This window comes from Hypomesus transpacificus, chromosome 9 (genome assembly GCF_021917145.1).
Source record: "Hypomesus transpacificus isolate Combined female chromosome 9, fHypTra1, whole genome shotgun sequence".
NCBI lineage: Eukaryota > Metazoa > Chordata > Actinopteri > Osmeriformes > Osmeridae > Hypomesus > Hypomesus transpacificus.
The window spans coordinates 17,991,389-18,018,580 of record NC_061068.1 but is presented as its reverse complement, the minus strand read 5'-3'; the positions used below and the strand labels follow the sequence as shown (position 1 = coordinate 18,018,580).

The 27,192-nt window shown below is 44.0% G+C and overlaps 1 protein-coding gene across 6 annotated transcripts in view; it reads left to right on the top strand.

Moving 5' to 3' along the window:
• nfasca (neurofascin homolog (chicken) a) overlaps positions 1-27,192 on the top strand; it is a 69,350-nt gene that overhangs the window by 3,845 nt on the left and 38,313 nt on the right. For 4 of the 6 annotated variants that reach the window (XR_006956470.1, XM_047025093.1, XM_047025089.1 and 1 more), the window contains exons 2-7: positions 12,175-12,216; positions 19,371-19,544; positions 22,906-22,923; positions 23,569-23,674; positions 26,237-26,433; positions 26,618-26,740. Coding sequence is in view for 5 of the 6 variants with exons in the window: in XM_047025093.1 (XP_046881049.1) it covers positions 19,451-19,544; positions 22,906-22,923; positions 23,569-23,674; positions 26,237-26,433; positions 26,618-26,740 (538 nt within the window). In the remaining variant the exon portion in view is untranslated. The remainder of the gene's footprint in view (positions 1-12,174; positions 12,217-19,370; positions 19,545-22,905; positions 22,924-23,568; positions 23,675-26,236; positions 26,434-26,617; positions 26,741-27,192) is intronic. The other 2 variants (XM_047025094.1, XM_047025092.1) reach the window with 1 other exon arrangement.

The following is a 27,192-nucleotide window of genomic DNA, read 5'->3' as shown; positions in this document are numbered from 1 at the left end:
AGGTCCGCCCCCCCCCCCCCCCCCCCCCCCCGGTCGAAATAAAGTTCTAACCCTATATTTTTGAGTACGTTTATGTAATAGTCTAATAACAAATGTAATATTGCAGATATTTTTGTCCTATTTTCCGTTAAGCAATACAGTTAGGCTATTTAAAGTATGTTCTAAATGCCAATTAATAATTGACGTAACAACATATTGTAAATGGTCAGTAGCCTAGGTACTCGAAAGCATGTACACTGTCGGCTTCATTGGATCTTGATAGGCTAAGCATTCTGTAGCAAATAATAACAATATACCCACTATTAATAAAATCTACTTTAGAGCATATTTGCCAGCTCGCTCTGTTAAAAAAGTTAAAGATGTAACTGTTATCCTTTATAAGAATGATTGTGTGTTCATTATTATTTGTGTGCAAAGAGAGGCCTACCCCCAAATCTGAACTCTGGGTAACACTAGTCTTACATAAACAAGGGGACTGGGCTTGACCACTATCTTTCTGGAGAGGCCATAGAAGAGTTGGTCAAGCTTACAGGGTTCCGAGAGCGCACACACGCACACACACACTCAAACACGCACGCACACACGCACGCCAGGTCTATGCAAGGGAGGCAATGAAAGAAGAGCCATGGGACATTTGCATGCCTTAGCCAATGTATGTATTAGCCAATAACAGTCATAGCGGTTCTCTTTAAATAGCTTGCTAGCACAACATGCTAGTAGACAAACTTTATAGCACAATGGCGTGTGATGAATAAAGCTTTCTTAACTTGTTCAACGACTGTGCAATGCTTGATAGATGAATATTTCTGACACGCTCTGCTTTACAGAAAGCCCCCTTTTCTCTGGGAGAGGTTGTTCTGTTCCTGGGTAGTCTTCTTCTAACGTCAGATGCTTGATGTAGAAGGTGCTGCTGAGTGTTTATCATTTCACCATTCTCCTCTGCCATTCCTCCCCTCTCTCAATTGCTCTCTTCTCTCTCTCTTGTTCTGTCTCATTCTCGCTCCCCTCTTTGCTCCATTGGACCTTTGTCCTCCATTTCACCCCATCTTGCATCCATCCACCTTTCTCTTTCCATCCATCTATCCATCCCTCGTTCCCTGCCACTGTGTACAGCCTGGTACACAGCAACTGCCTGTCAGAGACAGAGGTAGTGATCTGCTCCAGGGTTAGACACCTGCTCCAGGGTTAAAAACCTGAGCATCTTGCCACAATATAAAAACTGCGTCTCCGTAGTTTTGGAGGAGGGGAGGGAAGGGGGAGGGCTTGGGTGGGGCTAGAAGAGGAGGAGGGGGGTGAGGAAGAAGGGGGGTGTAACAGACCCAGTAGTAGTGACTCTCAGAAGCCCAGGTGGTTTATACAGATGTTATCTACGAGCCGACTTTAACCTACATTACAGTAGTGTGTATGTGTGAGTGCGTGTGCATGTGTGTGCCTGTGTGTGCAGTTGTGTACGTTTGTGTGCATCCACCCTCACTACCAGGCCCCTAGGTTAAGACTGTCTGCTATTCCAACAGAAGCAGTATATCAAAGATTTACACTCTGGAGCTAATGTGCTAAAATGCCCAGAGTAGTTGTAACCTACATATAGTAGCTCCACAATAATACCAGATGTGTCTGTTTGTGTCTGGTTGGATTTGTGTGTGTGTGTGTTAGATCTATTAGAAGGCCTTCTGGATAAGACTGACTGTCTGATGACCATTCAGCTGTAACAGAGCCAAATAATACCACTCCTGGTAAATCGTTTTTTCTCTCTATCCCTCTGTCTTGCTATTCCTCTCCCTCTCTCTTGCTATTCCTCTCCCTCTCTGTCTCTGTCTCTTTCTCTCTGTGTCTGTCTGTTTCTCTCATGTGTGGATGTTAGGTGTGTGTGTGTTAGGGGTGTGTGTGTTAGAGACCTTGCTCCTTCAACTAGGTTGTAGAGGTTGTGCAGACATGGACTAGTCAAACCAGCCAGACCATCAACTCCATCAGTCTGGTTCTGTTTACCAGTACCAGTATTCATTATGCTAATAAGGTGAACTGTTACACACTGTGTGTGTTTCTTTGTGTCTCGGAGGAGCTGAGCTTCTCCTTCATGTCCGAATGTTTCTGGTGATGAGGACAAGGGGAGGGGCACCTCTGAACTCTTTAGGATTATACAGAGTCAGACTGACAGTTAGTATTAACTCAGCTATTATGCGCATATATTACCCCAAGGGCACCGTATAGGGGGGAAAAGTTATGACGATTCTAAGGGCCCCTGACTGACAGAGACCCCAAAAGATTGAAAAAACTTATTTTTTCTTTTTTATGGGGGCCAAATTCCTGCAGTGCCCCTGTATAACCCCCTGTCCTCCCCCCTGCCAAACTTGAGTGTAACCCTTGGTTTGGTATCTTGACACATACATTTACTCACCCAAGCACACATACACATATGCATACATCACACACACACATACACAAACACACACACCACACTCTAGCACACACACTTGCACACACAACACAAGTACACCATCACACACACACATGCACTCAAACATACAACAAGGTCTCCAGAGTACTATGATTGTAGATGCTAGCTGGGTGAGAGGAGCCTGGAGGCTTGGCATTCTGTTCTACAACAAAACATTCTGCTCTAACACAAACACACCAACACACACACTCACTAACACAATGTTCTAGCAGTAGGCAGGAGCCTAACAAACACAGATCTCTATGATCTCTTTCAGGGAAGTTCATTCATTGTCTTCACAATAGAGACCCCATTTTCAAAGCTTTGTCTTTTTACAAACAGAAAACCAACAGAATCGACTAATCTTGCCTCATTGAAAAGGGCATGTCAAAGTCTTCAAATAAAAGCCCTTCCAGGAGATGGCACATACCTTTGATCCTTTTAGTCAGTAGTCACCATGTTCTTCAGCTTGTCTTGTCTTGCCTGTATGGACTGAGTGAATGTACACTCGTTGAAGACAAACCTGAGTCTGAAGTCTCTGAAACACATCCTCACCACAACACCTCATTCTCACCCCAACACCCCAACACTTCATCCTTATCTTCATCACAACACCTCATCCTCACTCCTACCAGGGCCGCCTTTAGAAATGCCTGGCCCCCTGAAAAGGTCCAGTGAATGGGCCCCCCCTAATAGGTCTTTACTTATATTAACGCATGCACTTGTGTGCTCTCTCTCTCCCACATAAAACATATGAAAACTGAGAGAGACTTACTCAGTGATGGGAACTACATGATAGCAAAACAAATACATCTTTATACATAAAACTTAAACATAAAGTTTAATCAATATAACTGAGAGGCCTTAACAACTTGTGTGGCGCCGGGCCAGACACACACACACACACATAAATTTGACAATTTGACACACTAAGATCTGCTACACTCACACCATATTTTCTAGTATAAAATGCAATTTACCTGCCTTCATCTTTGCCTATTATACAGCCATCTTCCTTGTCTTTCTGCATGCAAAGTCTTTTATAATGTATTTGAAGTCAATTTGTTTAGCCATTTCACACTCAATGGCAAGTATTGTGATTGAGTCTCTCCTGGCTCATTGTTGAGCACAAGTCAATTTTATGATTTTGAGTTTACTGAAGGACCTTTCTCCTTCTGTCACAGTTACAGGTAAAGTGTAATTTCAGATGTGCTATAAATCTAGCATGGATTATTCAAGTGCAGGCTGGCATCTCTTTGGGCGCCATTGGAAGGAAATTACCCAGTCTACCTTTCTGCTCAATGACATGATCAACCGCCCCTCCACCAGAGGATATGTTCTTGTCTCTCTCTCTCTCTTTCCGTCTCTCTCTGTCTCTCTCTCTCTCTCTCTGTCTCTCTTCTCTCTCTCCTCACTCCTCTCTTCTCTCTCTCTCTCTCTCTCTCTCTCTCTCTCTCTCTCTCTCTCTCTCTCTCTCTCTCTCTCTCTCTCTCTCTCATCTCCTCCCTGCTCCTTTGTCCTGTGCTGTTGGTGGTGCTTGGAGAGTTCTCTTACTGTAATCTCAGGGAGCTGGAGACAGAGGACCTAACAGTTCATGAATGTGTGTATACTGTCTAGTCTTGCTACCAGAGATGAACAGCGCTCATGTCTGTGACTGAACCATGATCATAATGTTGTGGTTCAAAATGGTGCATCAGTTCCAGGATTTCAACTCCATGTTTTTAGACTGTGTAAGGGTAAACATTATAAAAAATGTTAAGTTATGATTGTTGTTTAGTGTGTTTTGGTGTGATTGTTGTGTGTTTAGGTCTGATTGTTGTAGAGTGTGTGTTTGGAATATTGTGTGTTTAGCTGCGCATGTCTCTCAGTGACCCTGCTTTATCTCAGTCTAGTTGACTGTGTGTGTGTTTGTGCTGATGGGGATAAATTGGTAGCAAATCACTAGAAAAGCATAAATTAATTATTGTAGGATGTGTGCCCCTCTGACTGTGTGTGTATGTAAGCGAGGGGGGTTCTAACCGGTGTTATTGTATCCTGGAGAGATTTCTGAAGCTAACAAATGGATTTGTCAGCTGTCACACATCCACACAACTCAATTCAGCAGACAGACAGGCTTGTGTTAGGTATAAACACACAAAAACAGAAAAGGATGCATGAAATGCAGAAAGGGAAAAGCATGTTCACAGTCACGCATACACTTACTTATGCACACCTTCACACACACACCCTTACACACACACACCCTCACACCTTTTAACACCCCCAGAACCACCACAGATGCACATTATCACACACACACACTGTCATGTCAGCCATCAAGCTCCAGCATCCCAAGGGACGTTTGTTCATACATTTCTTTCTCCTCCATCTCTCCCTCCCTCTCTCTCCAGTCTGTAATTTCTCTCTCTTTTTCCCTCTCTCTTTTTCCCTCACTCTTTTCCCCTCTCTCTTTTTCCCTCGCTCTTTTCCCCTCTCTCTTTTCCCCTCTCTCTCTCTCTCTCTCTCTCTCTCTGTCTTTGGGTCTCTTTCCCTCTCTCTTTTTCTTTGTCTGTCTTTTTCTCTTTATTTTGCTTTGTCTTGTTTTCCACCACTCTTTGTCTTTGGGTCTATCTCTTTCTCTTCTCACCCCTCTCGCTTTCTCTTCTCCTGTCCTCTTTCTCTGAGAATAGAGAGTTTCACAAGGCACACTGGAGATTCTGCGGATAATTGACACTGAAGGAAATTAATATCCCTATGACTGGACAATAAATAATATCAGAAATCAAACATCTCATTCACGTACATCTCACTTACAGAGGGATGCAAATATGGAGAGAGAGAGAGAGAGAGAGAGAGAGAGAGAGAGAGAGAGAGAGAGAGAGAGAGAGAGAGAGAGAGAGAGAGAGAGAGAGAGAGAGAGGGGATAGTGAATTGGAGAGAGAGAAGATGAGATAAAGAGGAGGTAGAAGAGAGAAGGGAAGAGAGAGAGAAAGTAAGACTACTTTGATGTAATATGTGCAATACTTACAGAATCATGGAGAGATTGGGAGTGGGAGGGAAAGATGCTAAGAAGGAAACAAGGAAATGATGAGGGAGTGAAAGGATGGAGAGATGAAGAGAAGGGGTGGAAAGAATGAGTGGTAGAGAAGAGATAGAAAGGGCCAGAGATCGTAATATATGTGAACAGATTTAGAGAGATGGGAGAGGGGAGTGATAGAGAGGGGGTTGAAATGGAAGGATAGATAGGTGTATCTGGATGTGTGTGTGTGTGTGTCCCAAGAGAAGCATATCACTGGAGGACATAGTCAACACTTCAGCACCAAATGACTGACATCAGAACCTCTGTTTAAGAAGAAGAGGAGAACAAGGAGGAGGAGTAAATCTACAAGCTCATGGAAAGAAAGAGGAGGGGGAGATAGAGGAAAGAGAGGGAGAGAGAGAGGAGGAGAGATGGGGAGAGACAGGCATAAGGGGGTAGATTACATTAAATTACAAAAACCTGGTTGAGGGATAAGTGGATAGGGTGTGTGTGCGCGCGTGTGTGTGTGTATGTGTCCCAAGAGGAGGTAGGACTCCAGGTCTACACTAGCCAGTAACATAATGGCTTTATTAACCTCAGGCAGATGGGCCCATGCTGGGAAATTAGGCCTTGTAGCCATGCCTACAGACACACACACACAGCCAGTAGCACACTCTGCCAAAGCACTTTCATAAACACTTTTTATGTACTGTTTGAATTTCTATTTTACACAAAGGTGTGTTTCTAGAACAGTGTATACACAGTTCTAGAATGTATGTGTGTATGCTGAAACACACACATCATACACACAGGCTTTTAGCAGAAAGCGGTCAGAAATAATGAGCACATTTAAAAATCACACACTTTCTGTCCCACTCAATCACATGGGATCATTGTAACTGAGTGAGTCTAACTGCATCACTGGGATCATAGTAAATATCCTTCCAGACAATATGTTTACTGAGGACAGGTTCAACAATCTGTGTTCCTCCTTCCTCACGGTAACCTGGCAACCAGACATCTGACAGTGGAACATCTTTGTAATGCATCTTGTCAGGAGCAGGTGACACAGACATGACCCACACACACACTCACCACACATGCATACTCACACACATGCACACACACCACACACACATGCAAATACACACTCACATACACACAGACACATACACACACAGACACACACTCTTCTAATGTTGGGGTTTAATAGTGGGGAACACCCCTCCCCCTGGGGTCACGCCTCCCCTCTCCCCTCGTGGGGTTGTTGCTAAGAAGCCATAGCGACCAGAGTGCTTCTCCATTGGATGAGGTGTGATGGTGGGGGATGATGAAGGAAGTAAAGGGGGAGGTAGGGAGGGGGCGGAGGGATGGAGGGAGTAAGGGAGGGAAAGGGGGAGCAGGGGAGGGAGGTAGATGGGAATGGAGGGAGGGAGAGAGAGAGATACAGAGGATGAGGAGAATGAAGAGGACGAGAAAGTAACACCCAAATGAGAATGAGGGTTGTGTTTGTCGGTATAAACATACAGTGTCTTGAGTTTAGATTCCCAAACCTATGAATACCCTACCGATGTTTTACGTAGAGTGTTCTGATCATGTAAAAACACACATACACACATACACATTTGTCACTTACAGGATGAAAGAGTTGTGGCCTTGTTTATTCATTCATACATTAATCAATTGGTGATTCTGTTAGCAGGATACGTGTCATCAAAGTGTGTGTGTGTGTTTAGGTGTGTGTATGTGTGTGTGTGTGAGCGAGGATATGAATGTGTGTGAGCAGGTGTATGTGAGAGAACACTGATATTGATCTGTGAACACTGAACCAGATGTTATTCTTCGCCGGAAGGACTGACCTCATGGAGCATCATTAGACAACATTAGTGCATCTGGCACAATCATCTCTCTTTCTCTTTTTCTATCTCTCTCACACACACTCTTTCTCTCCCTCTCTGTCTCTTTCTTTCTCTCTCACATACATTCTCTCCGCATACATTCTCACTCTCTTTCTCTTTGTGTCTAACCTGGTGACCTCAAGCTACCCTCTTATGTCTTTCCCTCTGAACCCCTCTCTCTCTCTCTCTCTCTCTCTCTCTCTCTCTCTCTCTCTCTGTCTCTCTCTCTCTCGCTTTGTCTGTCTCTGTCTCTCTCCTTCCTGTTCATGATGCGTTCAGACATTGACATGGGTTAACAGTGTTTTCCAGAATTTCACTCCCAGTCCAGTGACATTGATGCAGATACAATTTAGGAACATGGGAGAATATAACCGGATTTCAAGGAAAGCTCTTTACAGAGTTCCAACTGTCCTATAGTCAGTCTCATCTTTGTTTTGATGTGAGTGTCATCAGTCACAAACAAATCTTCCTTACTGAAATATTTGGTGTGTGCACCAAATCCCTGGGGGAGCTGGACACACATACATACACATACAAGCACATGCACGCACACACAAACACACAGATGCAGTCATACACACACACACACTAACAAATACAGACACACACTTTATCCCCCGGCCATACACCCCCCCGCTTCCTACAGTAATGGACACAGCTTGGCCTCTGCTCTCTTCTCTTTGTAACCCCTTCTCCCCTTTTTCTGTTTCTTCTGCCTCTTTCTCTGTTTGTTTGATCCTGTTTTCTCTCTCCCTAGCTTGAGCCCTCCTTGCAGCTTCTGCTCCTGTCTTTTATCAACTTATTTTGTTTTTAATGTATCTTTTGTCTCTTCTCTTTTTCTCATCCTCTGTCCTTAACCCCTAGCTTGCTTGCATTGCCACATTTGCTGTATCTGTCTCTCTTTCTCCCCACCCCCTATCTCTCTCTCCCCACCCCCTATCCTCTATCTTCCTCTGTTAAAACTAGGTCATTCTGCAACATCGAGCTATAGCTCCTGCCAAGTATGACATCCCCCCCCCCCTTCCCAGCAACCACTCGTTTATCCTCATCCCTCCATCCTTCCTTACCTTCCCTTGAGGGCTTAGTGGAACAGGGGGATCGTTTTGGAATTAGACACCCTTAGCTTGGATGTGTCCCTCCCCTCTTTTGATACCCACTCCTATCCTCCTGTTCTCCAACTCTCCTCCTTTTCTCTCCCCCAACTCTCTTCCTCTTCTCTCCTTTCCTTTTCTCTCCTCCCACCAACTCTCCTCCCCTCCTACCCCAACTCTCCTCCTCTCCTGTCCTCTCCTCTCCGTCTTTGCACCAGGGTGGTACCCAATTAGCTTTTCTCCAGAGGTGTTAACATGACAACAGGCAACATCATTAGATGGGGTAATGTGCAATGGTGGCTACAGACAGGATAACCCCTGACCTCATTAGCATATGACCCCTCACCAGGACCTGTGTAGTGGTCATTAACGCCATGCCCCTATGGATGAATGGTAGGGCTTAGGAGGAACATTAATGGACAGGGGCAAAGGTTAAGGCTCTGAGATCGTAACGGATAGGGGGATGTAGTAATAGTCTATGAGGGGCCATTTAGGAAATATTTCAGACTGTCAATACACAAACATATCGGAAACACATACACATGTGAAACGTTCACCGATGCATTCATACTACTGAAAACTCACAAACTTGAACTTAACTGAAAATATTGTTTTTTTATATTGAACAGACATTCCTTGCTGTCTCCGCTACATTCATACATTACATACATTATTTCTAAATTTGTCTTGATAAAGGGGAATGAGTACAATATTTTACCACCTTAATCTCCTGATATATTTTGCGGTGCATTATAAGTGCGCGGAACTGCATTACCACCGACCATACAGGCAGGGTTTAATATGCTACAGAGGAAGGGACAGAGGTAACTGAAAAAGGTACAGTTGTGTTTTTGGGAGCACTCACATATACTCTGACATACAAACTCAGGCAGGTCCGTGGTCGGGAGACTAAACAGGCAGTGATCAAAACTGAGAACACAGAAGATACTAGAAAACGTATCTGGAATGCTGGAAACGACTGTGAAGCACAAGACGATCTGGCAACTGACAGAACAGAGAACAGAGGTTAAATACAGACGACAATAGGGAACACCTGATGAGGGGTGGAGACAAACCAACAGGTGAATTATGGGTTAACAAGTCCAGTGTTAATGAATCTCATGTTGACTAGTCTCATGTTAACCATGACAACTAGCCCATTGTTAACTAGCTCCATGTTATCCATGTTAACTAGTACTGTAGTCCCATGTTAATTAGTCCTGTGCTTTGAACACAAGTGGAACTGTAGTCACTCGCTACAGGAAGACTTTAGTCCCGGACTCTGACTAGGAAGACTGGTGAACCCTGACTACAGAATGATTGGAGGACACTGACTGACTACAGGAACACTTTAGCCCAGGAGCCTGACTAGAGAAGTGGTATATGTTTTCCTTTCCACTGCAGTTCGCTGGACAGAACGATTTCCTCTCTCCCCCACAAGTAGGCCACAACTGTGCTATGCCTTTTGGCCACATGACCCACTTAACCTAGAAAACTACAACCCCCAGCTGCTCCACTGCTTGGCATGAAGCACCAACATGAAGCATCACCAGACTGGAGCCCCTGGTTCACAGCTTTCAGCAAACTTTCATAAGGACTGGAATTCCTGGGTCATGTACCTTTCATAAGGCCTTGAGACCCTGGGTCATATCGTTTTCATAAGGCCTTCATAACGCCTGGAAACCCTCGGCCATAGCCTTCAGAAAACCTTCATAAGGCCTGGAGTTCCTGGGTTATATAGCCTTCATAAGGCCTTGAGACCCTGGGTCATATTGTTTTCATAAGGCCTTCATAAGGTCTGGGGAGCCTGGGTCATAAATCCTTCATAAGGTCTGCGTAGGTATAACATAACAGCTGGAAGATGAGGGTTGTCCTACAGGGGGAAGACGGCTTGTGACAGGAGGGCCAATGGCCAGCTTGTGTGACCAGGGGTCATGGATACGGCGAGGAGTCTAGATGATTGACATTTGAAGAGTCAGAACAGTTCTTTTTTGTTGTTAACAGTAAGGAAGTCAGTTAGATTTAGTTTTGCCAGAGCTATGGAATAATACATTGTACATCTTTTCTCACGACATCTTAGCTTCCCTTACATCCTTTTTACATTAATATTTGTCCGCATGTGCAGGTAAAAAAGAAAGAAATTGCCCAGTAGAAAACGTTTGGGTCTCCCCCATTTTATGCCATGGCACAACTTGTAAAAACGATTTCTCCAGTTCTGAATGTCCTAGAAACTCCAGCCTGGTACCACCATGTTCATATGAGTCCCTTGTAAAGCCATGTGGCCTTTGAAATGCTCCAATGAGTTATAGCACCAGCAAGGGGTGGAAATTAGGGTTAAGGTTACTTTTTTTAAACACAAATGTGAATATATCGGTTATCTTAACGGTATCAGCTATGAGAAGCAGGTTATAATCGGTGATTAGTATTGGCTGAAAGAAAATCTATATTTAATTAATCTATATGCATCTGGAGTGTTTATGTGTGTATGTGTGCATGTGTTTGTGTGTGTCTTTATGTGTGTGTTTTTATGTGTGTGTGTCTTCCTACCCCCCATGTGGTTTTCCGACTGTGGACTCTCCTTGGGGCAATATGTGTTTCTACGGCAACAAAGAAGGATGAACAAGAAAGAGGGATGGGAAGAGATACAGCAGGAGTGTTTTTACATCCCTCGCTCTCTCTTTCACACTTCCTCCTTTCCAGCTCTGCCTCCCCTTGTGAGGTTGAAAACCTTAGGCCATGACTGGCAAACAGACATCTTCCTTTATATTCGCGCACACAAACACACACACAGACACAGACACACATATAAACACACAGCCTGAAAGAACATTAGATATATGTCTGGCTCTGTGTCAGACACATACCCACTCTCACACTCCCGAGGCGTGCAGCTTCCTCTGTGTGTGTGTGTGTGTGTGTGTGTGTATGTGTGTGTGTGAGGTTTGTCTCTTGTCCTGTTTGGCTCCTCCTGTCTTCGTACATATCAGGACATAAATGAACAGTCAGCAGTCTTGACTAGACAGTGTTCCTGAAATACACTACCAAGCCCCAACATCCTAAGAGTTATCCAGAGGTCAAGTACATAAATGTTTCATCCATGTACCTTCTGATTTATTACCTGACACAGCTATTAGACCTGTTATGGCACTGTAGCTATGTTGGTCTACTGTACTACATCCTAAGTCATTAAACACCTGGTTTGTGCATCTTATTTGGTTAGGGTTGTGGCGGTTATTATAATTTCCTACTTTTAAGGCTTTTAACACCACTTATGTGGGGTTATTACATTACACATTGGTGTACCAAGGTGTATTCCATCCACCTCAAGGTGTCTAGCCAAAGATGACAATTGGCTAACGGCACCAGCTGGCTCTGAACCTTATAAACTTTGTCATTCTGAAGGCCTCCTTTAGGGTTCTAATGCAGGAAGTTCTGGGTTGTAGACAGGAAGGACCAGAGCCAAGAAGGAGTCAGTGGAGAGAGTCAGGCCTGTAGCAACACAAAGGAGGAGGATTGATGAGCATGATTGTTTCTGGCTGGCTGGGTAGAGAGTTACGAGGCTCAGAGACAGACAGATATACAGATATGATCCTTCTGCTGCTGACACTCAGGAAAAACAGAGAATAGAAATAGTTTTATTCAAACAGGACTGGAAAGACTACATGTTGCTGTACATTTCTATGGCAATGACTTTTCCTTGCCTAATACTGGCTGGTGTTAAAATGTGTTTTATTGTTTGTTTCTCCTCTGCAGATCTGCTCTAGTGAGTGAAAGCAGGATACCATCCAGACATTTGTAAGTCTTCTCTTTTTCTATTGATTTCTATATTTCCTTAACTTCACAGTGTTGTCAAATGGGGTGTTTTTGCCTGGCCCTCTCAATTTTCATGCTGGTGTCTGTGTGTTAGGGTTTGTCTGATGTTGACTGTGGGTGTGATTGTGTGTGAGTGTATGAGTGTGTGCCTGTGTGAGGTTCTATGTGTGTGTATGTTTGAGGGTGTGTGTGTATGTGTGAGGGTGTGTGTTCAACCGGTCGATCCCCAGGCCACAGTCCTGCTCACTCAGACTGATGTGTCTCTGACAACAATCCACATCAGCTCCTCCTGTCAGTCTCACCTCAACTGAACCATCTCTGTGTGCTTTTCTGTCTGTCTGTGTATGTGTCTGTCTTCCTGTGTTGTCTGAGTGTGTGAACATGTGTTTGCGTGTGTGTGTGCATGTACTAGCCTGTTTTTATCAACTGGTGTCGCTAACAAGGGCTATCGTGGCTAGTTGTATGTGTCTTTTTCTGTGTGTGAGGGTGTGTAAGAAACCAGACTCTAATTGTGTGTGATGGGTAAGGGGTGGGGGCCTGCGGTATTTGGGGTATTTTTAGTTCCCTCTCCATACCCCTGCCCTAGGGGTATGGAGAGGGAGGAGGAGAGTTACCTTGTCAACTCGTCAACAGAGAGCAGGGTTCCACTACCCTCTGAGACTGTGAGAGAAGGAGAACACAGAGACAGACAGACCCCCCTATTTTGACGATCTGAAACGCAAGTATCAAAACCCAAAGCGCAAGTAACTTTGTGGGCGGGACTCCAGGTTGGTTGCTATTTTGCCGGCGGGATGAATTGTAAATAAAATAAATAAATAAAAGACTTTGCGTCTGGCGCAAGTCTAAAAAGGGTTGGTCTGAAGTAGCTACATTACTAATGGGTGTAGTTTGGGCGTAACGTGCAATAAACCAATCAGAGCGTCATCTCACATTCCCTTTAAGAGCAGCGCTTGTTCCATGGCGGATTGCTATTATAACGGCGGATTTGCCAGGCGCATGCCAGGAGCGGTTCACAGCCGAGGAGACTAGTCAGTTCTAGTCAGGGCCGTAACAGATAGAGAAGTGTCATTGTATGGAAAAGGCAGAGCAGTTTTCCTTTTCTCATTGCGCTAAATTGCCCGTTCATGCTGCTCTTTCAATTTCTTATTATATGTATATATGTATATATATATTTAAATTGTTATATTTTTTAATAGTTTAGTTCTTGAAATTAGTTTAACTATTGTACTTTTTACTTAATTTAAGACCCGTATATGTTTAATGTTTGCACCTTCCTGCCACAGTAAATTCCGTGTTTGTGTAACATAAGCTACATGACGAATAAACCAAATTCTGATTCTGATGGAGATGCGAGAAACAAAACCACAAATTAGTTTCGGTTAAACAGTGGTGGGAGGAAATTGCCACAATTGTTACAAATCAAGTTCACATACATGGAGTTTTCTCATGAAAATATTTGTATAATCATTCAAGAAATGCAAAACACCATAAATCAAAACAATGTAGCCTACGTAGCCTCTCAGATAGAAGACCCTGGCCTCACCAGCAGTGCGCACGGACCAAGCTTGCGCCCTAAAATAGCATCAGAATAACGCACCATTGACTTTAGACGTTTTTCATGGTCAGTGGCGGAATTGTTTTTTTGAAACTGCAAAATAGCTCCAGGGAACGTTTGCACCAGAACACGCCTCCTTTTTCGCTGAACCGCCCACGGGAGCGCAAAGTCATTTCGACGTGCGTCTGTGGAGGGAAAAGTCGGCTTTGCGTCTAGTGCAAACTAGGAATGACACTTGCGTCGTTGACTAAGTCAATTAGGCTGGGTGCAAGATAGGGTCCAGAGTGTGTGTGAGAGAGAGAACCTAGAACAAAAACATGTACATTATAAGCTCAAATTACTTCTCTCTTGATTTTCCAATTACATTACTATACTATAGTTCTGGTTACTATACACAGGAATCTCTGTGTGTCTATGGCTCAATTATATCTCCAACCGAGCACTATATGAGGATGAAATGCGGCAGGTGTAGTGCTCAGGACACAAAGACATCTAGTTGTCTGCGTGAAGTTGTTTGGATGAGCAATTTGCATTAGCAAACATTTTTTTTGCCATGTTGATGTTTACATTTAGTCATTTTAGCAAACGCTCTCAGAGCGATTTACAGTAAGTACAAGGACATTCCCAGAGGCAAGTTGGGTGATGTGCCTTGCCCAAAGACACAACATCATTTGGCATGGCCAGCAATCAAACCAGCAACCTTCTGATTAATAGCCCGATTTCCTAACCTCTCAGACATCTGACCCCTGATGTTGAAATTGAACAATGGATTTCGCGAGACGCCAACGGCCCTGCACTATAAAATAAAATGCATATAGTGCATATATATAAGTAGAAATTGAAAATAGAAAAAACACAGGACATGAACACTGTTCTTTTGAATTTAGCCCATTCTGTTGGCAAAGCCTCCCTGACTTTGTTGGCTGCCATGGTGTTAGATTCAGCCGTTAACCCTTCTTTAAAGTCCTCATTACCAACAACAACTGTCTCAACCATTGTGCATGTATGAACGAAATGTGTAGATGTTTGTGGTGGTAAGACACTTTAACAGAGAACCAATAAAACACATTTTGATCAACATAACTGTCAGAGAAATTTAGGATGTAACATTATATTCTGAAAATACTGGTGCTAGTAGTCCTTGCCAGCAGAGAACCCCCTCCCCACATGACACTAGGCTTACGTAAACAAACTGACCTAGGTTGACCATTAGCATATTAGAGGTGCAATAAATGTGTTTAACCTTATCTGTGTTGAGTGAATCATATGGTCAAGCCTAGGGTCAGAAAACTCTGTAAGTTTCCACGGGCACGCGCACTCTACTTCTGGGATCGATCACATTGACAGCTGATATTCAGAGGAGGGGACTTCTCACCAATATGTTTAAATGGTCTTACATGACAACTAGTATAGATGATGTGGAGGTTGAGAGTGAGTGATGAGAGAGATGACAGAATTTTAATTGTGATCTGAGAAATATAGGTACCAAAGCCACTGAGAAGAACTGTTATCACCAGCTGCATCATAGGAACTGCACTATCTATCTATAATTCCAGAAATCGCTGTATGTCACTGACATCATTGCGGGCACTGTGCCCTATCTATAATTCCAGGAATCTGTATTTGAGTGTTTCACTGACGTCTTATTCACTGACTGCATCACGGGCACTGTGCACTAGTTAATAGAATTACAGATTACAAATTTCAATTGGGCATACTCAAACTATACACTATTCTCAGCCCTGGTGTTTTCCCACAAAATCTCGAACCGAGGACTGATCACGCCCATATCAAAAATGTAGATACATTTGATTCCAATAATTACACTGGGATGTGTCATCAACAGACAGGGTAAAATACTCAGTATTATCAACAACAGTTCCCTCCACCTTCTCAGGAGAAAAAGTATACCGAGCAAATGTTGAGAGAGAGAGAGGGAGAGAGAGAGACAAAGAGTGAGAAGGAGATTTTTTTGTGTGAGAGAAAAGTGGGGGAAAGAGATGAGAGGGTGAATAGAGTGTCTTCCCCCAGGTTTCTCAGTCTGACCACAGGCACACTGACCCTCACCCTAGTCTCATCATCACAACATCAGTCATCCTATTTGTTAATCTGTACGCCAATATTAATCGGACCCTATTTGACACGCCCTGACACAAACACACACAGACACACGTATAGACATTCTCTAGCTCCCAATAACCTTGACCCCCTCCTCTACCTCTATCACCCCTTTGTCCACCTCCCCCTCTACCTCCACCCCTTCCTTTACCTCCCCCTCTACCTCTCCCTGAATAGGTTGGCCTGATCAGAGAAACTAAGTTCAAACGCACATATACAGGCACAAGGACATTACCACAGTGTTCTAACCCACGTATAAAAACACAAGGACATTTACCACAAAGCTGATACTTAATTTGCCTCCCACTCCCCACTCTGTAGTTCTCTGGGCTGTGAGAGCACCATTAGCTGGCACCTAACCCCCTCCAAACAATGCTCTAATGGAATGGGGGGGGGCTATTAAATGACAAAGCAAGAAAAAAAGATGTGAGCAAAAATATAATTATTATGTTCATGGACATTTCTTGAAATCCTTAAACCATAAGACCTGGATAAAAATAGCAAATATAGAGCAAATATCTGAACACACTGTTTCGTTGTGAATATTTCAGTGTTAAATCCAGCCTAAACCCATGTCACATTAATATGCAGTTTGCAAATGGGAAAATAGATTAAAAAAGCTTTCAGAAAATGGCTTAAAAGCAGCATTTTCTGTACCAATGAATGGTTAAATATGGAGCTTAAAAGGAGGATAAGTTACATGATTATTTGGAGAAATTTGGAGAAATTTCCTGTCTTAAATAATGGAATAAACTATGCATAATTTAGCGGGTAACTGAAAATAATAGTCTCAATTTAGCCTGTTAGCTTTTAGCTAAATTCATGCAAATTTAGTGTGATGGTAAGAATTGGGCATTCATCCTAATGTATGATTTTGATGAAGGGTGTGTTGAAGTAAACTTCAGCTTGGTGTTTCTAGTCTCCATTGAGACATGGATGTGCACGTATTCAGTTGATCCTTAATTCTCTCTCTCACACAAACACATACACGCACACACACACACACACATGTGCACTATGGGGGTTTTCCGTACCTGGTGCAGCTGCATTTGGTGCATTCACACAAATGCAGTTGAGCAAAAGTCACTATAGCTGGTACTCAAACTCATACTCACGGTACATTCATTTAACACGCCATAGGACTGTTCCCTGTTATAATGTACATGTTAATGTCCGAAGTTGTTGTTACATAGACATTTCAGTTATACAAGTGCTTCCAGTTTCATCCAGTTGAAACGATACGTAAATTAAAATAAAGTGAGTTGGATGATCCTCAGTCGCTTTTCTTGTCTAGAGTTGGGCTACAGCCAACTAAAGAACACAACGCAAACCCACATCTCACAACATAATAATAACATAACCTAGATAGGCTAGGTTACCTGCGTCACCTTTGTGGTGTATGTCGGGTGTAGTGTAAACTACACACACGCGCTGTGCATGCTTCTTCTAAATACGTGTGCACATCGCCAGCGCGACACCTACTTGACATGTGTGTAATGCCTGTGTGTCCATTGAAAGTGTATGTAAATTGCTCCCATACGTTCAGAGGTTTGATATCATCGCACAGGCATATGCAGGCAGTAGTGAGCCCTTTGCATATAAACCAGGACAAGGAATACGCCCCATAGTGCACATGCATGGACACCAATATATGTGTGCACAATCACACATGCACATGCATGGACACACACACATATGCTCGCGCACACACACACGTGGGCTCACAAACACACATGCGCAGACACACACACGTCTCAGGGTCTGCATTGCCATAATCTGTCTTGGCTCAGCTGTGTTTGTGCTGCACCTGTAGGTTTGTGACTTGGTGACCTAAGAGATATCAGCTGTGGGTACACACACACACACACACACACACAAACGCAGGGCAAACAGAAGGGAGCAGCACAGGTTTCCACCTGGAGCCCAGGGGGGGTACAGTATGAAAGTCTGACCTGGTTGTGCTACCACCTCCATTTTCTCTAATAGGTCACCCGTGTGTGTGTATCTGTGGGTGGGTGTATTTGTGTGTCTGCTGTTATCTATGTGTGTGTATTTGTGTGTAGGTGTATCTGTGGGTGGGTGTATCTGTGTTTGTTTGTGTGTGTAGAAGTATGAATCGTTTTAAGGTATCACTAAAGCAGAGCTTTTAGCAGAGTTAATGCTGAAGTGGGAAACTGATTACCTATTTTACTTCTTCCCTGGCTTCTCTTAGCACAGTATTGCCGGAAAGAGAGAGAGAGGGCTGGATTGAATCCTTGATGTTTGCAATAGTTTTTCATTCTCTATTGTCCTTCTTTTCCTTTGTGGTGTTTCTTTTCCATCTGTTCCAGCGTCCTGCTCTGCAGCGCTGCAGTGACGAAGCATTGTCATTAAACATGTGGGGTTCAGGTTGCACAACAGCTGGGCTGCGGAAGTGTGTTTTTGTGTGTGTGTCTGTGTGTGTAGTATCAGAGTGTTTGACCATGTGTGCATGTGTGTTTTGTCACCCATTCATTGTGTGAGTGTGTGTGTGTGTGTGTGAGTGGCAGATGAAGCTAACGGAATGCTGGGATATATCTGCTTCTTTCCCTGGGGCAAGATTAGGTGTTTTGTAGAGAGGTGCTACCAGATGGTTAGTTTGTGTGTATGCACGTAAGTGTGTGTGTGCAAAATTGTGCATGACAGTGTGTCAGTGTGTGTGCGTTTGTGTGTGTGTTTCCATTTGTGTCTGTGTGAGTGTGTGTATGTGTGAGTGTGTGCAGGTTGTTTAGCTGGAGATTTGGGGCCTGGCCTGCAGGCTACCAAGCTGTTGTGGACCAACATTTGTAAATGAATCCCTAGCTTGGTTCCTCATTATCAGTGTACCCAGTGATCCAGAGAACATCTGTCTTCAACAGTAGAACCTCATAAAACATTTGTCCTACAGTAGACTCTCAGTGTGGACATGCAGGCACTCATGTTCACTATGCTATTACCATATACTATTACCACCAATAAGAGCTGGACTCTCACAACATGAAGCCCCTACATGGTTCTTTGAATGTGGTGTCCCGTGCTGTGAGACTTGTCTCTTCATCTGGTTGTAGAGGCTGATATACCATTGCTTTAGTTCTGAAACACACAAATCAGTTTCAGATGTCTTCAATCTGTTCCAGACTTACAACCTAAAGCCTACAGTGGTCTAGGTCTGGGTCTGGGCTGGGTCAGGTGTGGTATCTTACGTAGACTTCGAGACAGTAGGATGTATATGTTGCTAGCTCTCTCTCTGTATCTTCATCTGTCTGTGGACAGCTCTTTGGGGAGTAAGAGACTCAGCTTCAAATGTAGGCCAACCTCACCCCTCACACACACCTAAAAAACGATTGTACGTGTGCGCACATCTACACAAAGCAACCCATCTCTCATACAGTAAGAACCCATCTGAACAAATACTCTGTAGTCTCTAAGCAGCCTCTCTCTGTATCCCTGTCTCACACTCTCATAGGTCCCAAACGTGGCCCACTGCAGAGCCAACCAGCCAATCAGGTGCAGTAACAGGAGAGGCCAGCCAATCGGAGGGGAGAGATGTTGGCGCCGGGTGGGATATCTGCCCTGACGGTGATGTCACTACTGCTGCTGGTCTGGCAGGACGTGTCCTCCATTGAGGTTCCCCTCGATCGTAAGTGACCTTCACATTTCACATCTGAGCTCTGAGTTTGATACTGTTCTGATGTAGTGTCTGACCTACACAGTCAAATTGCATAAGTCAGTTACAAATTGGGTAGCATGTGTGATAACCGAATATTATTTATATTTATATTTGCTTATTTAAACTGTAAAATGTCCTTACTGGAGTTAGACTTAAAAAAATGTCAGATCTAGTTTTATTTTTAACAAAGAAGCAATCTTTGTAACTTGCTTTGTTGAGTTTTTATGGTCCAGTTGTAATAAAATAAACGTCTCTTTAACATTTATAATGCACACTGGGATAAACAACATTTAATTATGTACGAAACTATTTTGACTGAACTCGGAATGATAATAATGTGTTTTGGTTTAAACCCACCTCACCAGAACCCCTTTAGGCCATGTGCCAGCGCACTGGGAGGTCAGTTGAACTACAGACCTGGAGCATTTACATTTTATTACCATAAACCATAAACCCTACATCCTTCAGTGACATTCATGATATAGTGTCACAGGATGTCATATAGAATCTTATTAAGATGGCTCTCTCTCTGCAAGTGCAGTCACTGTCGGGTGTCGTTTCATTGATTTTAGTCAAAACATCAGTAGAAATACTCATAAATTGTAACCACACACTCAATTGCACACACACAGAACAATAACCCCATGCTAGACCATTATGACATGTATGAAAGCTCTTGAAATCTCGCAGGCTGCAGTTTGACTCCAGTGGGAATAGGCAACAAAGAAACAAAGGAGCCTCTTTCTCTTCTCTCTCTTCTCTTGAAGTAGAATAATAGTGGTGAATGTCTCACACTGGTGTTGTGAATCATGATTTGATAGAGATAAAGCCTCTGGGCAGCTGCTATGTCCTGGTCTGGCAGATACAGACACACCTATACACACACACACACCTTACTTCCGAACTATGCTTTTTATGTCGTCAGTTATCCTTGCAAAGCGCAAAAATTTAATCTTAACACTTAACACAAATATATGCTTCTCTGCAACACACATTCACACACCCCAGGCTCCAGCTGTCAGCACCTTTCCAGTCTAAAGCTCCTCTGCCCCCCACGGCGTTGTCTCCCTCTTTATCCTCCCTGACCCTCAACCCTGCTGCTCTATTGATCTAGCACAAACACACACACACACGCAGACACATACACTCACACACACACAGGCACACACACACACACAAACACACATGCTGACCTCTCCCAAAATATATTCATCTCCCTACAAGGAGAAGGAGAGAGAGAGCGAGAGAGAGAGAGAGGAACGTAAGAGAAAGGGAGAGAGAGAAAGAAGAGAGAGAGAGAGAGAGACAGAGAAAAGAAAAGAGTGCCAGAGGGGGAGGGGGAGAAGGGAAGATAGAGAGGGAGAGAAAGAGATGGAGCAAAAGAAGGAAAGAGGTAGAGAGGAAGGAGGAGGAAGAGGGGGAGAGAAGAGGGTGACAGACACAGTAAAAAGACTGGTGTCATTCATCTGTTAACATCATAGATGGTTAACCCTTTGTTCTTGTGTCTCCGCCCTCTGTAAGGATGAGGCTGGAAGTCCAGACTGTCTCTGTGGAGGCTGGTCTTTTACACAACATTCAATATAGTAATAGTGTTTCTACACAGATAACGATGAGTGGCATTGGGTCTATAAATAAATAGTATATCGTAAGTATATTGTACGTTTTTATCAAAAGGTTTAAAGAAAGACACAGGGTCAAGATTGCTGGAGTCAAAATGACGGTTCTTTTATTTAATCTTTAAAATAGGATACAAGAACAATGAGCAAGCGCTAACATCTTCAGTTTCATCAAAGTATTTGTAAGCATAAATGAGTGAAATTCCACCTCCCCTATCTAAGGACACGTGGTATTGATTAAACACGTAACAACTTACACACATAATATCTAGCTTTCTTGACTCCTTTCTGTCTACAAGTCAAGATGACCTGGCATCCTCACTAGTCATTAGTTGTCCCAAATATGAGATAGCAACGTGCATACGGGAAGCATCTGTTTCTCATCTTCCTCAAATTCACCTTCCCGTAGCCTCATCTCACTCTTAAACTGCCTTATACAGGGGAAAATAAATGGAATACATACATTTGTTAGAGAAAAAAAACTGACGTTTTGTAGTCTTTTGAGCACATCTTTTGAGCACATAATCATGTCACTTGTTTGGAATCTGTGTTGTCATTCTGCCACAACAATATTTATATTAGCGTGCACACCCCTAACAAGAACTGCTCTGCTGGGAGACGTGGAGTGCTATCTGTTAGTGAGGACAGATGAGGAAAGAGGGATGGATCCATTTTTGTCACTTGCCCTTCCCCCCCTTCACTGGAGATTATCCCCCCTGCGACGTCCTGTACTGACCTTTACTGATGGAGTCTGTCATCTTTCCTGGGTGGACACACACACATACACACACAGACTCACACACTCTCACACATACACACACACCTACCACTGTGGCAGTATAGTATGATTAAAATTAACTGGGGCCCCAAAATAGCAGGCAGGGAGTTTGGTGCTTCACCGATCGACCAAATCTGTCCCACAGCCTTGTACCCAGGGTTGCGACTCATCTTCAGTAAGAAAACTTGAGGTCAAGCCCCTGACACAAGACAAACAGATCATTGTATAAGTGTGTGTGTGTGTCTGTGTTCAAGGACCTCATCTTCAATCACATACAGCCTTGACTGATATTGTCAGATCAGGGTCTATAAATGTCAACTTATAGACTCTTGTCAACACAGCAATTTGTACTGCCGTTTCAGTCCTACTACAACCCACGGAATCTACAGCCTTTTAAAAGATGTATTTATTTGTCACAGCTCTCTGTATCACACTAGTCAAAAATAATATAATGTGTTACAAGTTCATCTTAATCTTTTTGGGTTGAGATGAAAGGGAAAAGGGGGGGGGATGAGGGAGGGAGGGATGAGGGGGTAGGATGGAGGGAGGGAAATGTTAATACTGGCTAGGCTTGGGAGTTCACTCAGCTTTGAACCATTTTGTAACTTTTTTCTTTCCTTCCCACCCTGAACCCTGGTCTCCTTCCCTCCCTGAACCCTGGTCCCATGTTTGGATTCACAGGTAAGTTCTGCTCTTTCCTTGACAACAATTTCCCCATAGAACAAATATCTGTTCTTAACTAACATGCCATATCTGATAAGATTAATATGTTGTCAGGCTTCATGACTTTAGTGTAACATAGTGATTGTGTGTAACTCCTGTAATACAGTATATAACCATATATAGAAGCAGGTGTTGAACCATGTGTAGAACCCTCTAATATGAGCTCTAACAACACTGCTGCTCTGCCTCATCCCTGCCGTCACTGGATTAACAGCCAAGATCCAGCAAGACTGTAAGTGTGTCAACACAGTACTGTTTCATGAAGTGTGTATGTGTGTGTGTGGGGGGAGGGGGGGGGGGCATTGTCTGTGTGTGTCATATGATTTATGTACTGTACATGACTGTTCGTAGAAAAATATGTAGTTCAAAACATTTTGTAAATACTCTAAACACAGATTTCACCTCACCCCTCACTCCTCTCTCTCTCTCTCTCTCTCTCTCTCTCTCTCTCTCTCTCCCTCCCCTATATCTTCCCCTCATCTCTCCCCTCTCACTCTCCCTTCTCTTCCTCTCCCCTCGCTCTCCCTCTCGCTCTCCTCCACTTTCTCCCACCTTTGTCTTTCGTCTTATACCCATTAGACTTTTGAAGCTCTTTATTGAGACACACGCACATACATAGATTAGTTGGAAGTACGGTCAGCTAGACAATGGAGTGCGGGTTTAGAGAGGGAAGGAGAGAGGGAGGTAGGGAGGACAGGAGGGGCTCCATATGATCCAATCATTTTCACAATATTTAGTAATTGTGAGTTTGGTGTGCATTCCCAATTCACCACAAACACTTAAAGTATGGGTGTGGATGGTCGGCTGGACGGGGTTGGAATACTTGTTTACAAATGCAGGACTGACATTCTCTCTCTCCCCCCCCCCCCCCCCACAGTGAAGCAGCCCCCCACCATTGTGAAACAGTCACAGAAGGACTACATTGTGGACCCCAGAGATAACATCATTATTGAGTGCGAAGCCAAGGGCAACCCCGTACCAATGTGAGTTGGCTACACCCACACGGACCCACACACACACACACACTTGTTTTTAGGCAACAACACAACCACAAACATATACTTGCAAGCCTTTGTACGTGCGCACACAATCCTCTGATCTAACCCCTACATTCATCTCTCATCCACCTCTTCACTATTAATGACTCCCTACCTCACTCAACCCCTTCCTGTTTCAGTCCGTTCTGCCCATCCTTGTTACACTCATTCTATCTAAACCCCTTCTCCACTCTCTCTCTTACACTTCCCCCCCACCCCTTCTATCACTCCTCTCTCTCTCTCTCTCTCTCTCTCTCTCTCTCTCTCTCTCTCTCTCTCTCTCTCTCTCTCTCTCTCTCTCTCTCTCTCTCTCTACCGCCTTCTCCCTCTTTGTCTGTATCCCTCTCTCACATTCCCTTTGCCTCCTTCTTTCTCTTTCTCTCTGTCTCACCCTCTCTATGTCTCTCCCTTTCTCTGTCTCTCTCTCAGCTGTGCTTGCTTATTCTGTCCTTTTTTTACTTTTTGTCTCTGTCACTTTCTGTCTTTCTCTTTTTCCTGTTCTACGCCTGCATCTCAAACTCTTTCTCCCTCTTTGTCTCTCACTCCGTCTCTCTCCCTCCCTCTCTCTGCTGTCACTAGCTCTTTATGTTTTTACCCCCTTCTCTCTCCCTCTCTCTCATCACACAGTGCTGTTGTCACCATACTCCTCCCTTTGTCTCTGTTTGAACTCCACCCTCTCTCTCGCTCCCATCTCCCCCTCCCTCAATCTTTCTGTTTCTCTGTAATCTCTCTCCCTTCACCTCCCACATTCCATATATCTCCCTCCGTATCTCTCCCTCTCTCCCTCCCTCTCTCGCTCCCTCTCTCTTTCCCTCCATCTTTTTGACAGTGACAGTCATGAGAGGTGATGGTCATTAGTGCTGGTGGCACGAAAAACTCCCCTGACCTTTGCTGATGTACCAGACATTTGTTTTACCCCTTAGCCCTCTGCAGTGTTTAACAGTACCCCTCTGCAGTGTCTAGTATGCCAGTCTGTTGGTCTATCTGTATGTTTGTCCGTCTGTGCCCAATCCTTTCCTCTGCTATGCCTCTAACGTCTTCAATGCATCACATAGCACAATATGGACCACCAAGCATGGACGTGCACACACACACACAGACACACACACACACACGCACACACATTCACATACACACTCACACATTTAAGTGTAAAACACACACAAAAACTAACAACAATTTGAACTGCACACACACACCTGATGGTGGTTAGTTAACAAGGGCCTGACCAGCTGAGGATAGAATCTCTTACAGAGCTGGTTTGGAGGCATACTGAGGGTTTACATAACAAACACGGACAAATACACACTCACACACACCGTCACACACATACACAAACTACCTACGTACAGTTCCCAAACTCTAACACACACAAACACACACACACACATATGGGTCCCCTTCCCAGGAAAGTCATTGTGCTAGAATAATGTGCCCAGTTGACTATTCATGAAATGTTCAAGCAGAGAGATTGTTCACTCATTCACTCCCTACTAGTATCTCTTTCTCCTTCTCTCTACATCTCTCCTTCTCTCTTTCTTTCTCTCACTGTCAGTCTCCTATTTGTCTCTCTCGCTCGCTCTTACCCACACAAACACACACACATATTCTCACAGAGGCCCTTTGTGCTAGCTTCGGTTTCATGGCTAGGAATCGACAGAGAGGTTGAAGGGTGGGGGTAGTGTGAGAGAGAGAGAGAGAGAGAGAGAGAGAGAGAGAGAGAGAGAGAGAGAGAGAGAGAGAGAGAGAGAGAGAGAGAGGAGTGGGGTGGGGTGGGGGGGAGTGTAAGAGAGAGAGAGTGGAGAAGGGTTTAGATAGAATGAGAGAGAGGACTCAAAGAACTCACTTTACTCCACCCAGTGTTTTGTAAACAGGAAGGTAACAAACATTGTAAATCCCCCCCCCATACTCACACAAACACACATGCGGACACACACATACACACATTACACACAAGCACTCATTGACACCCCCCCCCCCCCCCCCACACACACACACACATAAAAGCTTTTACATACTCGCATTCGAACGATTGTTTGGGGGAAGCTGTTAATGGGCCCACTGTAAGCCTAACCACGGATGGATGATACTTCCTGGAACTTTCACTGCTGACAGTTTTATTCATATACATTAAGAACATCAACTCTGCAGCTCTAATGGTGGTAGCACCTGGTAGCGCCCTGTGACTATGGGTCTCTGCTTACAATGTTGTTTGTATGACTTGTATCACTATTATGTGAAGTTATTTATCAGCATTATAAAAGCTGTTGCAGGAGTGGGCCATATTACCTACTTTCTAAATAAAAAGTTTTTGCAAAGGTTGAAAGAGAGTTGATGTTGATGTTGTTCTAGCTGCCAGGAAGTCGGCTGAGATCATCTCTGATGGGTGAATGCACCCATTCTACAGTAATACACAGCACAGGGCCCATCCAGCTTGTCAGATTTGGGATGGGATATCCCCCTCCTTTCCTCTCCTTCCTCACTCCTCATGTTTCTGGATGCTTCCAGGTTCTCCTGGAGACGGAATGGGAAGTTTTTCAACGTAATGAAGGATCCGCGGGTGAGTATGCGGAAGCGCTCTGGGACGCTGGAGATCGGCTTCCGGAGCGGCGGCCGACCGGAGGACTACGAGGGCGAGTACCAGTGCTTTGCCTCCAATGAGCTTGGCAATGCGCTGTCTAATAAGATCCTACTACGCGTGTCCAGTAAGGAGCCACATGAACACAAAAACACTCACGCACTGTCACACACACAAACGCATGCACACAAAAACACACAGTCAATGTCAAATCCATAGAGGTTCCACACAGAATAAAAGTAAAAACACATCATTTAACCAGTGAAGAGTATATTTCTGTCCTAATAGGAAGTGACTGTGTCCCCTCCCAGAGTCTCCCTTGTGGCCTAAGGAGGTTCTGGACCCCGTGGTGGTCTCTGAGGGCTCTCCCTTGGTCCTGGCCTGCAACCCCCCTCCAGGACTGCCCCCGCCACTCACATTCTGGATGAACAGCTGTGAGTCACACACACACACACAGGATTGTTTTACTATCCTTGTGAGGACTGACAATATACTACTATTACAAATTGTGTCATCCCTAACCCCTAACCCCAACCTTAACCCTTAATGTAATTTTAATACAAACTCAAATTCTAATACAAACTCTAATTTTAATACAAACTCCCTACCCATTAACCCCCTGAAAAACCCTAGAAATAAAATTTGAAGTTGCGGGCCCAAGTAAATATCCCACATGGTCATTTTGTCTTAATTTCCTTCCGGTCTCCACAAGGGTAGTTAAAAAAGACCACACATACAGATACACACAACATTTATACTTGTAGCGACTGTCAATTCAGTCCCATTCAAAATCTTGTTTTCCCTAACCCCTAAGCCTAAACCAAACCTTACCCTTACTGTGCAAACCTAATCCTAAATCGAACCCTGGCTCCTAACCCCAAATCTT